At 44.4% G+C, this 15241-nt stretch overlaps 1 protein-coding gene across 2 annotated transcripts in view; it reads left to right on the top strand.

Moving 5' to 3' along the window:
- Positions 1 to 15241, top strand: part of PALS2 (protein associated with LIN7 2, MAGUK family member) — a 147705-nt gene that overhangs the window by 93886 nt on the left and 38578 nt on the right. For both annotated transcript variants that reach the window (XM_040433636.1, XM_040433637.1), the window contains exon 11: positions 12576 to 12704. In XM_040433636.1, coding sequence (XP_040289570.1) covers positions 12576 to 12704 — 129 coding nt within the window. The remainder of the gene's footprint in view (positions 1 to 12575; positions 12705 to 15241) is intronic.

Genomic DNA, 15241 nt, shown 5'->3' with positions numbered 1-15241 from the left:
TTTACCCATTGCACCTAAGGTTTGCACAATCTACCCTCCGTTTCGGCTGTGACATGGGTTTCCTGGAGGCACAGTATGTGGGGATTATATAACCGGACTTCTGCGAATACCGCCATACGTTTCCTGGGACCCCCAAGACCACGCACATTCCAGGACATATATGTTATGGATGCCATGAGTACAGTGTGAACAATGATGAGTGGGATGATCCAGGAAACCTACACGCACTTGCCTTAATACTGTCACTGCAATGTATAACACAGCAATAGATGATGCACCAGTTAACACACAAACAATTAAACAGATAACTGAACAGTGGATCCCAGCGTACCGGGTGATAAACACGTCTGTAGCACATTACATTAGTGACCATAGTAACGGGGGACCTGCACAGTGTAGAGATAGTGCAAACAAGTGCAGGTGAGAGCGCTGGCTCCCAATATAAATTACAAGCATGGCTAATAATTCGTTTAACCTGAAAACTCAACCTTTGGCATATTACGGACATACTCACGGGCCCCTCACGTCCGCTAGCTGTCAGATGAAAAGTTTGCATGGAAGTCCAGTAGATCCTTAAGTGCTCAAAATAAAAGAACCAAAGGGTGAGCAGGATCTGCCCATGTACAGAACAATTGAGAACGCTGCCATAGGAGTGTCTCCTCATCTCTGGGGCACATTTCGGGGTCTCACTAGGAGCCAGTCCTCGGCCTCCCTGGGATTATTGAAGAAGTGTGATTTCCCGCCATCCAATACTCTCAGCCGGGCCGGATAGGCCATAGAATATTGTAGATCCATATCTCGTTATAGATGTAAACCTAGCCCTCTTCTTCTGAAGCTCTGCCGAAAAATCCGGATATAAGGAGATGTTAGCAGACCCGAGGGTAATGGTCTGTTTAATTCTAGCCTTGGAGAGAATGAGGTCGCGATCCCGCCAGTTGAGCATGCGGGCGAGGAGTGGTCTTGATGGGGCCCCAGGTGGAGGCATCCGAGCCGGCACCCGGTGGGGGCTCTCCACCGCAAATGCCGCCGAGAAGGACGCGTCTGGGAACGTTGATTTGAACCATCCCTCTAAGAATGTAGCAGGGTCAGATCCCTCGGTCCTCTCAGGCATACCCAACATGCGGATGTTGTTCCTCCGCGAGCGGTTTTCCAAATCGTCACACTTCTGATGCCACATTTCAACCGCTCCCTCCACAGCAGTCACTCTAGCTGCCAGGGGCCTGGTCGAGTCCTCTAGCTCTGACACCCTCTGCTCTGTAAGCCGGACCCTCTCCCTTAGCTGCTGGACGTCATGGCGCAGGAGGCCTAGGTCCACTCTGACCTCCTCTATCTTGCCGGTAAGTGACGACTGGCAACCCACGATGGCTGCCATCAGCTGGCTGTGAGATACCTGCAGTGTGAGTTCAGGCTCTCCCTCTGTCTCCGTCGCTGAGGCCTGTCCAGCTTGTTCCCTGGTAAGCGGTGCACGAGGAGAGGATGTGGCGGCGGCGCCATGCTGTGGGTCCTGACGAGCGAACTCCTTCAGGCGATCTGCCGCTTGTTGCGCCTTGCTGGGACCCATGACCAGGTTGTAGGATCTCTGTAGGTTCCTTAGCACTGGTTAGGGCTGAAAAATCTTTGATACCAGCTCAGGATTGCTCAGGATGGAATGTATGGAGCCGGAGCTGCTGTCAGACACGTCCGGCCATGTTCTATATTATGTTTTTTTGTGAGGCAAGGTAACCAAGATTTTGGCACCTTTTTTTATTTTTTTACAACATTCATCTGACAGGGTAGATCATGTGGTATTTTTATAGAGCAGGTTGTTACTGACGCAATAATATCAAATATGTCTACCTTGTTTCAATTTTACATAATACAAATATTCTGAACGCCTAATTTATTTATTTTTTCTGCCGATCGTCTTCTGCAGGGGCTTGTTTTTTGCAAGAAGAGTTGACGTTTTTATTGGTACCATTTTTGGGTACATATGATTTTTTTGATCATTCATCATTACACTTTATGGGGCAAGGTGACCAAAAAATTGGTTGTTTTGGCACAGTTTTTATTTATTTTTACAGCGTTCACCTGAGAGGTTAGGTCATATGACATTTTTATAGAGCAGATCGTTACAGACGTGCCTATACCTAATATGTCTACTTTTTCTTATTTATTTAAGTTTTACACAATAATAGCATTTTTGAGACAAAAAAAAAGTTTGTCTCCATAGTCTGAGAGCCCTAGCTTTTTTATTTTTTGACCGATTGTCTTAGGTAGGGTCTCATTTTTCTGCAGGATGAGGTGACTGTTTGATTGGTACTATTTTGGGGTGCATATACCTTTTTTGATCACTTGGTGTTGCACTTTATGTGATGTTAGGTGCCAAAAAATGGCTTTTTATTTTTACGGTGTTCACCTCAGGGGTTAGGTCATGTGATATTTTTATAGAGCAGGTTATTATGGATGCGGAAATTCCTAATATGTTTTTTTTTTTATTTACTTCATTTTAACACAATAATAGCAGTTTTGAAGCAAAAAATCATATTTTAGTGTCTCCATTTTTTTAAACGATTGTCTTAGGGTACTTTCACACTTGCGGCAGAGTGATCCGGCAAGCAATTCCGTCGCCAGAACTGCCTGCCAGATCCGTCGAAACATATGCCAACTGATGGCATTTGTAGGACTGATCAGGATTTTGATCAGTCTTACAAATGCATTGAAATGCCAGGTCCGTCTTTCCGGTGTCATCTGGAAAAACGGATCTGGCATTTGTTTTGTTTTGTTTTTTAACTCTGTCTGCGCAGACCGGAAGGACGGATCCGGCATTGCTGTATTTTAAATGCCGGATCCGGCACTAATACATTCCTATGGAATAAAATGCCGGATCCGGCATTCAGGCAAGTGTTCAGTTTTTTGTTGTTCAATTACTTTTAGTAAGGAAGTCGTATTGAAAACGGCGGCACAGTTGACATACAATAATTCCATCATATTGAGATCAGAATACATATAAGCCACTGCATGTGACACTGAAAATGAACAGCATGAATATATAATAACTTCTTGTGGAGCAAATATTGATAATAAAGCAAAGTACACAAAACAAAAACACTTAAGACGTTGACAACACCCAACTAGATGGAAGGGGAACACAAAAGGAAAGGTATCACTGTGTGAAGGTGGGAATCTGTCAGTTACCCACTACTATCCGCTTGAGTTAACCATCTAAGAAACGCCTGAGTATCCTTGAATAGAATCCAAGGGGTCCACGTTTTAAGATACTTCCGATCGGTACCTTCATCTGCAGCTAATAATTCCTCCATCCTACATATTTTTTCAAGTGTCTAAGCGTTCTTTAACCACCTCAGCTCCCCTGGCTTAAACCCCCTTAATGACCAGACCACTTTTTACAATTCTGCACTACACTACTTTCACGGTTTATTGCTCGGTCATGCAACTTACCACCCAAATGAATTTTACCTCCTTTTCTTCTCACTAATAGAGCTTTCATTTGGTGGTATTTTATTTCTGCTGACATTTTTACTTTTTTTGTTTATTAATCGAAATTTACCGAAATTTTTGCAAAAAAATGACTTTTCACTTTCAGTTGTAATTTTTTTTTTTAAAACTACATTTCTATATAAATTTTAGTCTAAATTTATTGTTCTACATGTCTTTGATAAAAAAAAATGTTTGGGTAAAAAAAAATGGTTTGGGTAAAAGTTATAACGTTTACAAACTATGGTACAAAAATTTGAATTTCCGCTTTTTGAAGAAGCTCTGACTTTCTGAGCACCTGTCATGTTTCCTGAGGTTCTACAATGCACAGACAGTAGAAAAACCCCACAAATGACCCCATTTCGGAAAGTAGACACCCTAAGGTATTCGCTGATGGGCATAGTGAGTTCATAGAACTTTTTATTTTTTGTCACAAGTTAGCGGAAAATGATTTTTTTTTAGATTTCTTTTTCCTTACAAAGTCTCATATTCCACTAACTTGTGACAAAAAATAAAAACTTCCATGAACTCACTATACCCATCACGAAATACCTTGGGGTGTCTTCTTTCCAAAATGGGGTCACTTGTGGGGTAGTTATACTGCCCTGGCATTTTAGGGGCCCTAATGCGTGAGAAGTAGTTTGAAATCAAAATGTGTAAAAAATGCCCTGTGAAATCCTAAAGGTGCTCTTTGGAATGTGGTCCCCTTTGCCCACCTAGGCTGCAAAAAAGTGTCACACATGTGGTATCGCCGTACTCAGGAGAAGTTGGGCAATGTGTTTTGGGGTGTCTTTTTACATATACCCATGCTGGGTGAGAGAAATATCTATCTAAAAGACAACTTTTCCCATTTTTTTATACAAAGTTGGCATTTGACCGAGATATTTATCTCACCCAGCATGGGTATATGTAAAATGACACCCCAAAACACATTGCCCAACTTCTCCTGAAGACGGCGATACCACATGTGTGACACTTTTTTGCAGCCTAGATGCGCAAAGGGGCCCAAATTCCTTTTAGGAGGGCATTTTAAGACATTTGGATCCCAGACTTCTTCTCACGCTTTAGGGCTCCTAAAATGCCAGGGCAGTATAAATACCCCACAAGTGACCCCATTTTGGAAAGAAGACACCCCAAGGTATTCAATGAGGGGCATGGCGAGTTCATAGAAGATTTTTTTTTTTTGCCACAAGTTAGCGGAAATTGATTTATTAATTTTTTTCTCACAAAGTCTCCCTTTCCGCTAACTTGGGACAAAAAGTTCAATCTTTCATGGACTCAATATGCCCCTCAGCGAATACCTTGGGGTGTCTTCTTTCCGAAATAAGGTCACATGTGGGCTATTTATACTGCCCTGGCATTTTAGGGGCCCTAAAGCGTGAGAAGAAGTCTAAATGTCTAAAAATTACGCATTTGGATTCCGTGAGGGGTATGGTGAGTTCATGCGAGATTTTATTTTTTGTCACAAGGTAGTGGAATATGAGACTTTGTAAGAAAAAACAAAAAATATCAATTTCCGCTAACTTGTGCCAAAAAAATGTCTGTATGTAGCTTTACAGGGGGGTGATCAATGACAGGGGGGTGATCAATGACAGGGGGGTGATCAGGGAGTCTATATGGGGTGATCACCCCCCTGTCATTGATCACCCCCCAGTAAGGCTCCATTCAGACGTCCGTATGTGTTTTGCGGATCCGCGGTGTCCGTGTTTTGCGGATCCACGGATATAGACTCCCCGATCACCCCCCTGTGATTGCTCACCCCCCTGTAAGGCTCCATTCAGACATCCGTATGTGTTTTGTGGATCTGATCCATGGATCCGTGGATCCGCAAAACACATACGGACCTCTGAATGGAGCCTTACTGGGGGGTGATCAATTTTTGGGGGGTGATCACCCCATATAGATCACCCCCCTGTCATTGATCACCCACCTGTAAGGCTCCATTCAGAGGTCCGTATGTGTTTTGCGGATCCACGGATCCATGGATCAGATCCACAAAACACATACGGATGTCTGAATGGAGCCTTACAGGGGGGTGAGCAATCACAGGGGGGTGATCGGGGAGTCTATATGGGGTGATTAGCCCCCCTGTAAGGCTCCATTCAGACGTCTGTATGTGTTTTGCGGATCCGATCCGTGGATCCGTAAAACACATACGGACGTCTGAATGGAGCCTTACAGGGGGGTGATCAATGACAGGGGGGGTGATCAGGGAGTCTATATGGGGTGATCACCCCCCTGTCATTGATCACCCCCCTGTAAGGCTCCATTCAGACGTCCGTATGTGTTTTGCGGATCCGATACGTGGATCCATAAAACACATACGGACGTCTGAATGGAGCCTTACAGGAAGGTGATCAATGAGTCTATATGGGGTGATCAGGGGTTAATAAGTGACAGGGGGGGTGTAGTGTGGTGCTTGGTGTTACTTATTACAGAGCTGCCTGTGTCCTCTGGTGGTCGATCCAAGTAAAAGGGACCACCAGAGGACCAGGTAGCAGGTATATTAGACGCTGTTATCAAAACAGCGTCTAATATACCTGTTAGGGGTTAAAAAAAATCGCGTCTACAGCCTGCCAGCGAACGATCGCCGCTGGCAGGCTGTAGATCCACTCGCTTACCTGCAGTTCCTGTGAACGCGCGCGCCTGTGTGCACGCGTTCACAGGAAATCTCACGAGATGACACGTAGATGCGTGACTCTGCCTGAGTGAGCCGCCTCCGGAACGCGATCCTGCGTTAGGCGGTCCGGAGGCAGTTAACGTGTGGAACGTCCCGAGACTTCCAGTGTCTAGGCACAACCAAACGCGCGGCCTGCACAAAAAATCTCAGAAGGCCCTTCTTTAACGCTTGAATGGGCCCGGGAAGTATGGATAGCAGGCTCCCTTCCAGGGTCCATTGTGTTGATGTGCCTGTTACCTGATTGTATAGGTCGTAAAAGACCTCCCGAAATGGGGACAACTTAGAACACTGCCACCAAATGTGAGACATGGTACCCCTCTCTCTTCCACATCTCCAACATAAGTCCGAACAGGTCGGATAGAAGGAATGCAAGACAGCTGGCGTCCTATACCATCTGGACATAATCTTGAAAAAAAATTCTTGCAAACCACAGCTAATGGAAGACTTATGGGACAGGGTGAATGCGTTTATCCACTGTTCCGCAGAGAAATTTTTCCCCAATTCCTTCTCTCAAGACTTTACATATGGCAAAGAAGATGGAGGCCCCCCACTCTCCTGCAGCAGCCCGTAGACCAGAGACCCCAAATGGGTAGGTGGAGGCTCTTGGAGACACAAAGATTCAAAGGCCGTAAGGTCTCTAGATAGGGTGGAAATGGGCCCCAGAGAGGATATGAACTTCTTAATGCTAATATACTGGAACCAGGCCCCCCCTGTCAGTTTGCCCAGGGAAGGAGTCTAGGTGTCGTATTACTGTTTTCAGTACTATCTGGTGTACCCTTATATTCTCCTCCCTACGAAGACCCAACAACGACTGTTGACTTATTCCCATTGCGAAGCTAGGGTTGTTAAAAATAGGTGTCATGGGACCTGGAAAGGAAGTGCACCCTAGGGGTACAGCGCATTTGTCCCAGATCTGCAGCACCCCATTGGTGAGAAATGGAAGGTAATCAGGTCTGTGTGATTTGGAAATCCACAATAGATCTTGAACCGGGCAACCCATCTCTTGCCTTTCAAACTAGGCCCACCTCTTGGAGGAATTACTGTGGAACCAGTCCAACACCTAGGAAAGGATCGCCGCTCTATGGTATAGTTGCATGTCCGGAGCTCCCATCCCCCCTCTTAGCTTGGACCTTGATAAAAAAGGCATCCCCAATCTAGGGGACAAGTCAGCCCATATGAAGTCCAAAAACCGAGTTCTAAGGGTCTTGAAGAAAGCACACGACAGCAGGATGGGGATGGCTCTAAAGAGGTACAGAATTATAGGCAGCACATTCATCTTTAGCGTGTGTATTATCCCAAACCACGATAGAGGAAGTCTCCCCCATGACAGTAAATCTTTCTTAATGTCATTTAAAAGCGGGACAAAATTCTGTTAATACAGGTTGGCTAAACGAGATGGGATGGCTGTCCCCAGGTATGAGATACAATCCTTTTTCTATTGAAAAGGAAACAAAGCTTTCAGAGACGTAACTGTAACGGGCAGTATGTTGACATTAAGTATCTTGGACTTGTGGAGGTTCACCTTGAAGTTGCTTAAGTCCCCGAAGAGTGAGAACTCCCTCAAAATGTTGAGGAGACCAACGACCGGATCGGAACAATATATTAAAAGGTCATCAGTGTATATGGCTATTTTAGATTCTAACGATCCGACGTTAAGTCCCTTGATGGAAGAATTGGCTCTAAGAGCCCTGGCTAAGAATTCCATGACCATAATGTACAATAGGGGGCGACCCTGCCTTGTGCCGTTAAGAATCGGAAAGGGGGCTGAAAGCCCCGTTCACCCGCACTTGAGCTCTAAGGTTGTGATATAGGGCAAGGATCCTATCTGTCATATTGGGACCCAGTCCGAAAGCCCCCAGAGCCTACTAAGGCTTTTTCAGCGTCGACCGAAAGGAGGCATAGGGGGGGATCCGGAAGAGGTGGCCCTCGCGATATGGGCTAAAGATCTGATAGTATAGGGAGTACGCAAATATATCTGTGAGGGGATGGGGAAATATCGTCTAGGAATGTCTTATAAAAGCGAGGGGTGAAGCCGCCCGGGCATTTACTGACCTCTAATCTTTTAACAACCCCCTGAATCTCGTGAAGGGAGAAATCTCCCTCCAAATTACCCCTCTCCTCCGCAGATAGTTTAGGGCCCAATAATTGTCATATATTGCCTAATTTTCTGAACTTTCAGGTCCGGAGCCAAATTAGCTTACTTCCCTTTCAAATTATAAAGGCTTTCATAGTAAGATTAGAACTCTTGCAAAATATCCCTGGTAGTATGGACCTTGCCCCCACTCCTACAATTAAGTGAAGGGATGTAGGTGACTGGTTGTCTCGCACGTAACATTCTGGCTAAGAGTCTACCGCTCTTGTCCCCTTGACCGTAGAAAAGTTTTCTGAGTTTATCTCTGGCCCCCAGGTATTTTTGCTCTCTAATTTTCCGTAAAGCTGATCTAGTGTCGCTAAGCTCGTGATACAATATCAACAAGGGGTCTTTTTTATGGCGTCGCTCCAAATCAGCCAATTTCCACAAGAGTTCTGCAATCTCCGCGGATCGCATCTTCTTAAGGTGTTCAGTTTTTTGGGCCAGAGATAAAACCGGAGCATGCTGCAGTATTATGTCTGTCTTGAACAGTCAAAAAGACTGAACTGAAGACATCCTGATTAGTGTTGAGCGAACTTGTGTTTTAAGTTCGGCGTCTAAAGTTCGGGTTATCGATGAATCGCGTTATGGATTCTAAATTCCGTTATGGTCTGATTCTTCGATAACACGAACTTTAGACCCAGAACTTAAAACACAAGTTCGCTCAACACTAATCCTGATGCATCCTGAACGGATTGCTCTCCGTTCAAAATGCATGGGGATAAAACTGATCAGTTCTTTTCCGGTATAGAGCCCCTAGGACGGAACTCTATGCTGGAAAAGAAAAAAGCTAGTGTGAAAGTACCCTTAGGTAGGGTCTAATTTTTTGTGGGATGAGGTGACTGTTTTATTGGTACCATTTTGTGGGACATGCGCCTTTTTGATCGCTTGGTGTTGCAATTTTTGTGATGTAAGGTGACAAAAATGGCTTTTTTTTTTTTTACACAGGTTTTATCGGACCAGGTGGATCATACAGTCCTGATCAAAAAATCATATTTAGCATGGCTGGATCTTAACAAGGTTCCAAGTAGAGCTTCAACATGCAACAAGAAGAAATGGGAGTGAGACAAAACATTTTTTGAGCATTCAATTTACTGAAAACAACGAATAAACTGAAACAGGCTGTTTTTCAGCTGATCAAAAGTTTAGGACCACACCTCCAAAAAAAAAAACGAACCCCCCCCCATCCACCCCAAAAACATTAATCCAACTTACAAACATGAACACAGTAATGAGTAGCTCCGCCGTTATTATTTATCACTTCAAAAATTCGTTTCGGCATGCTTGATACAAGCGTTTCCATGAGGTGAGTGGGAATATTTCTCCAAGTGGTGAAGACGGCCGCACGAAGGCCATCTACTGTCTGGAACTGTTGTCCATTTTTGTAAACTTCCCTTGCCATCCATCCCCAAAGGTTCTCAATTGGATTTAGATCAGAGGAACACGCAGGATGGGCCAAAAGAGTGATGTTATTCTCCTGGAAGAAGTCCCTTGTCCTGCGGGCATTGTGTACTGTAGCGTTGTCCTGTTGAAAAACCCAGTTGTTACCACACAGACGAGGGCCCTCAGTCATGAGGAATGCTCTCTGCAACATCTGGACATAGCCAGCGGCCGTTTGACGTCCCTGCATTTCCTGAAGCTCCATTGTTCCACTGAAGTAAAAAGCACCCCAGACCATTATGGCACCCCCTCCACTGTGGCGCGTAGAAAACATCTCAGCTGGGATCTGCTTGTCATGACAGTAATGTTGGAAACCATCAGGACCATTAAGGTTACATTTTTTCTCATCCGAGAATAAAACTTTCTTCCACCTTTGAATGTCCCATGTTTGGTGCTCTCTTGCAAAGTCCAAACGAGCAGTTCTGTGGTGTTCAAGGAGACGAGGTCTTTGAAGACGTTTTTTTGTATTTGAAGCCCTTCAGTCTCAGATGCCGTCTGATGGTTATGGGGCTGCAGTCAGCACCAGTAAGGGCCTTTAATTTGAGTCGAGGATCCAATTGGATCCTCTGGCTCAGTGCTGATGAATTTTTTTGGGTCTTCCACTTGACTTTTTTGTTCCATAACCCTCAGGATCATTTAAGAAATTCCAAATGACTGTCTTACTGCGTCCCACCTCAGCAGCGATGGCGCACTGTGAGAGACCCTGCTTATGCAGTTCAACAACCCGACCACGTTCAAAAAGGGAGAGTTTTTTTGCCTTTGCCATCACAACGTGTGACTACCTGACAGAAAATGACAATGAATCCACATCTTTGCACAGATTTGACCTTTTAAAGGCCTGTGGTCCTAAAATTTGGATCAGCTGAAAAACAGCCTGTTTCAGTTTAATCGTTATTTTCAATTAATTGAATGCTCAAAAAATGTTTTGTCTCACTCATTTCTTCTTGTTGCATGTTGGAGCTCTACTTGGATTCTTGTTAAGATCCAACAATGTAAAATATGATTTTTTTGCCATTTTTCAAGTGGTCTTAAACTTTTGATCAGGACTGTATGATATATTTATAGAGCCAGTCTTTACGGACGCAGTGATACCTAATGTGTGTTTTTTTCAGTTTTTTATTATTAAATCAGGGGAAAGGGGCGTGTTTTTCTTTATTTTTACTTGAATTCTTTTTTTATTAACTTCTTTTTTTAATTTTTTTATTTCTGTCCCACTCTGGGACTTCAACTTTTGAGGGTCTGATCCCCTCTGCAATGCATTACAATACATCTGTATTGTAATGCATTGCCTGTTAGTGTGTGACACTGAGTAATACACTAACAGGTTGCCTAGGAGACCCTGCCTGGGGCTGCATCTCCTTGGCCCCCGTAGAAGACAGGTCCAGATGCCATGCAAGGCATTGGGCAACCTGTGCATGGCAGCGGGCTGCCTTGTCACCCATTGGGTCCCCGCCACAGCAGCGTGGGGACCCGATGGACTCCCTCACCCGCCGCATGCACCTTCTATGCCATGGTCAGCGCTGACCGCGTCATAGAAGGGGTTAATCCGCTGGCATCGGGTTTTACAGAGATGCCGGTGGATACAGCAGGGGCCCTTCTATCAGGTACTGCCGGTACCCTGCAGTGATCAGGCGTGCACCGCTTTGGTGCCTGCTCAATCACCATGACCTAATAGTACATCAAAATGCGGCACCCACTACATGTAAAGCGCTGACAGAGGGAGCGGACTCCCTCTGTCTCTTATCCGCACCCCACAAATGCAATCTCCCCCATATGTTTGGTATTGCCGCGTCCGTAACGACTCGGACTACATAAATATCATGTAAATTATCCCCTACGGTGAACGCTGTAAAAAAAAATTATAAAAAATTGCAAATTTATACTTGCCACCAAAATAACTTAATAACAAGCGATCAAAAAGTGTAATGTACTCCAAAATGATACTGATGAAACACAAGTCTTCCCGCAAAAATCAAGCAGTCACACAATTCCATAGAAAGAAAAATAAAAAAGTTATGGGTCTGGGGAAGTGGCAATGCAAAAACATTTTTTTCCTTTTTTTTTTTTATTTATAAAGGTTTTTTTTTATTTTGTTTTTTGCAAAAATGTCGTAAAATGTAAAAAAAAAACTATGTATCTGGTATGACTGTAATCGTACTGACCCAGATAATATATTATTATGTCATTTATACTGAAAAATGAACGCCGTAAAAACGCAGTGGCAGTATCAGTGTTTTTCCTATCTCCCTCCCAGAAAGAGTTAATAAAAGTTAATCAGAAAGTTATGTTTACCCCAATATGGCACCATTTAAAAACTACTTTTCCCGCAAAAAAAACAAGCCCACATACAGCTATATAGATGGAAAAATAAAAAAGTTATAGCTCTTGGAAGGCAAAGATGAGAAAAGGAAGAAAAACACTTGGTCAGTAAGGCCCAAAACAGGCTGGTCACTAAGGGGTTAAATGCTTAGGAAACCTTTGCAGGTGTTTTGTGCTGATTAGAGTGTGACTCCCTGAGTTTCCAATACTGAACTTTTTCACAGTATTCTTATTTTCTAAGATACTGACTTTTGGGTTTTCACCACCACTATCTCCACTTTTTAGGTTTCAGTTTGGGGTAATTATTTAAAAAATTTGCCACATTACTCCAGTGGACCTTTTGACTAGCATATGAAATGCCAAACTTTAATGTGTCCCCTGTGTCTACAACATGTCTTGCTGCCTTCATGCTCCTTCATGCTCAAACAGTCTGCACCGATCAGTGCTCCATTTATTCAATATAGCTATCATTTGCTTGTATTGTACTGGCATAATCTGTGTCCTCATCACTTGTGTTTTTTTTTTTTACAGGCTTTAAAAGTGCTAAGGACGTCTGAGTTCATGCCATATGTAGTATTCATTGCTGCTCCAGAGCTAGATACATTGCGTGCCATGCATAAAGCTGTTGTAGATGCTGGAATTACAACAAAGCTTCTCACTGTAAGTGAAGTTTTGGATTTGTTCTAAATATATTTGTTCTATTGACCATGGTCTCCTCCCAGGGGCAGACTGGGAACTTAAAGGGGCCTTGTAACAAATACTGAAAGTGGCCCCATTTTGTAGTTGGGTTCAAATTGATGGAAGGCAGGGCCAGAAGTACAATATTATTTCAGATTAAACCACCCCAGCAGAGCCAAATACCACAGTCCATCATAAAATACTGCCCCAGCAGCACAACATACATCCCCAAAAACATCCACTGGCCTGCTCTGAGTGGGGCCCAGGCGGCTCTCTGGGCATTGGCCCACCGGGAAATTTCCCTGTAATGTCTATGACAAATCCGCCCCTGGTCTCCTTGCTCCCACAGCTTCACAATTAGCGTGCAACTGCAAACTCTTCAAGGACTTTCAGACATAACTGCCAACCACCCAGGCATATGTAGTCAAGGCATGGTCAGCAACCAGTCAAACTCAGTGGGGGTCATTTGCAAAGACTGGCTTTTTAAGCCCCTGTCTGGAGTAGTTTTTACTTCTCTTTTACCCTTGTTTTCAGGCATAAAAGATCGTAAATTTCCTAGAGCCAAAGTCCTGGCCCTCGCCATCCCCAAAGTCTCACGGGCATCTAAAAGGTCGCAAAAAGGTTCTTGCAACATTTTTTATGACAAAAACTGTCGTAAAAATTTTCTTAAAATTACCTTGTTTTACTTTTCTTTTTTTCGTTCTTCTAGTGGACTCGGAGCAGCAATGAGTGTGCCAAAGTATTATTACCTGTCGGTGTGCACAGACAGCCTATCAGGCCATGCCTCTGATTCTGTCAAGCATGTTACTGAGGTGTCTAAGGGGTTGAACTTCCGATTTCTTTCCTGATTCCAGAAGTTTCCGCTGGAACAGGCTCCTACTATTATTGAATTAAAATACTATATTTCCTTTAAAGTTTTCAGTTACCTTGTATCTTAGGGACCTGCCTATTTTTAAATAAGTCAGCGGCAGAAACTTGCACAACTTTAATCCTTGTTGATTAAAGAACTGTGCTCCTTTCTATCATGAAAGACTGTACGGTTTTCTAATACACATTCCATCAGCTCCATGTGGTTTGTAAGATCTGTGTGTGAAGGAGTTGTGAGGAATATGGATGATCATTTATTGGCAGCCCTGATTGTCATTTGATTCACCTTTTGACAAAATTGTACATGCAAAACAAGTTCTCACCCCCCAGCCATCTGATGTCAGCTAGCAAGGGAGGAAGCCCCAGGGGTCCAGGCTTCAAGGAGGCCCCAGGTGTATAGCGTCACACCTCAATCAGCCAGTTTGGAGATAAGCTAATCCTGTAGGAAAACCCCCAGCAGGAGGCCTCAGCCCTTGCTCAGGATCAATAATACCTCCTTATGAAATGTAGGTGCCAACATGTCTGGGAATTATGAATCGTCCGTCCATCCATATTTTTTGCGATCCTGGTGCAAAGGCAAACATCCACGTAGTCCTGGCTTGAGGCTAGGATGCCCAGGAGGTGAGATATACATATTTCTCCACAGAAACCACATAGCGGCAACATGTTTGGACTCTAGATGTAGCCAGAACCCAGGCGGATTAATTGGGCCCAGAACCATCTTCCTGCGACATTCTGATCTGGGGCTATGATCCCTAAGGGGTTTTATGGGTCATTTGCTGCCAGCACCAGAGAAGGAGGGGTGGACGCTGACCATAGGGGGGGAGGGGAGCGGCCGGTTACAGGTCATAAGCCCATGCAAGCCAGCGGGTGGTGTCTTTTCTGAAGGGGGTCACATCGTACCAATGTGTTTGGAGAGACTGGGAACCAGCTGACCTCACTGCCCCCACTTGACTGCAGCCAAGGGCTATTCCACCATAATAACCCCAAAGGAACTTTCATCTTACCCGGTAACTGACTTTTGCTCTGCTTAACCCTGTTGTTACCTATATCACCTGTATCTGTAACCTCAGACCACTGTATATATTGTGTGTGTGTGTAGTGTTTTATCTAATGTGCCCTTAAGGCGATTCAATATATAATTTATTCTTGTGCTGTCTTGTATCTCGATCGCGAATCCCCATGTCTGTGTTTTGGCCTAGTTATAAGCTACCGCGTTTGGTTTCTCACCCTATATAATCCCGTTAGCGGACCGGGCTTATATCAAACGAGAGGCTGGTGGCAGATACCCGGGCAGAGACAGCGATGTTTTCACTGCGGCAGTGACCAGGCTCTCTCAGCTTGTCGCCTCTCTGTGCCCGCGTGGACAGAAGGTGTCTGTGTAAACTGTACCAAGCTGACCTTACCTGCTCCACTGGAGGGCGTAACGTCACAATGTGGTAAGAAGTGACCATTCTGCGTCTCGTGAGCTCGACGTAGGTGACATCAAGCAGGCGCGAGGCGTGGAATTCGTCACATATTGGTGGCAGCAAAGTGGGATCGAGATACTAGTGTGTATGAGTGTGAGACCCATACTCCCAGGCACTAAAGACGACCAGCAGTAGCTTTTGCAGCTGAAGTCTTAAAGGGGTATTCCCATCTTCCTAATCCTA

The sequence above is a fragment of the Bufo bufo genome, chromosome 5 (genome assembly GCF_905171765.1).
Source record: "Bufo bufo chromosome 5, aBufBuf1.1, whole genome shotgun sequence".
Lineage (NCBI taxonomy): Eukaryota > Metazoa > Chordata > Amphibia > Anura > Bufonidae > Bufo > Bufo bufo.
Note: the sequence above shows the minus strand (reverse complement) of the source record. Positions and strands in the feature narration are given on the sequence as shown.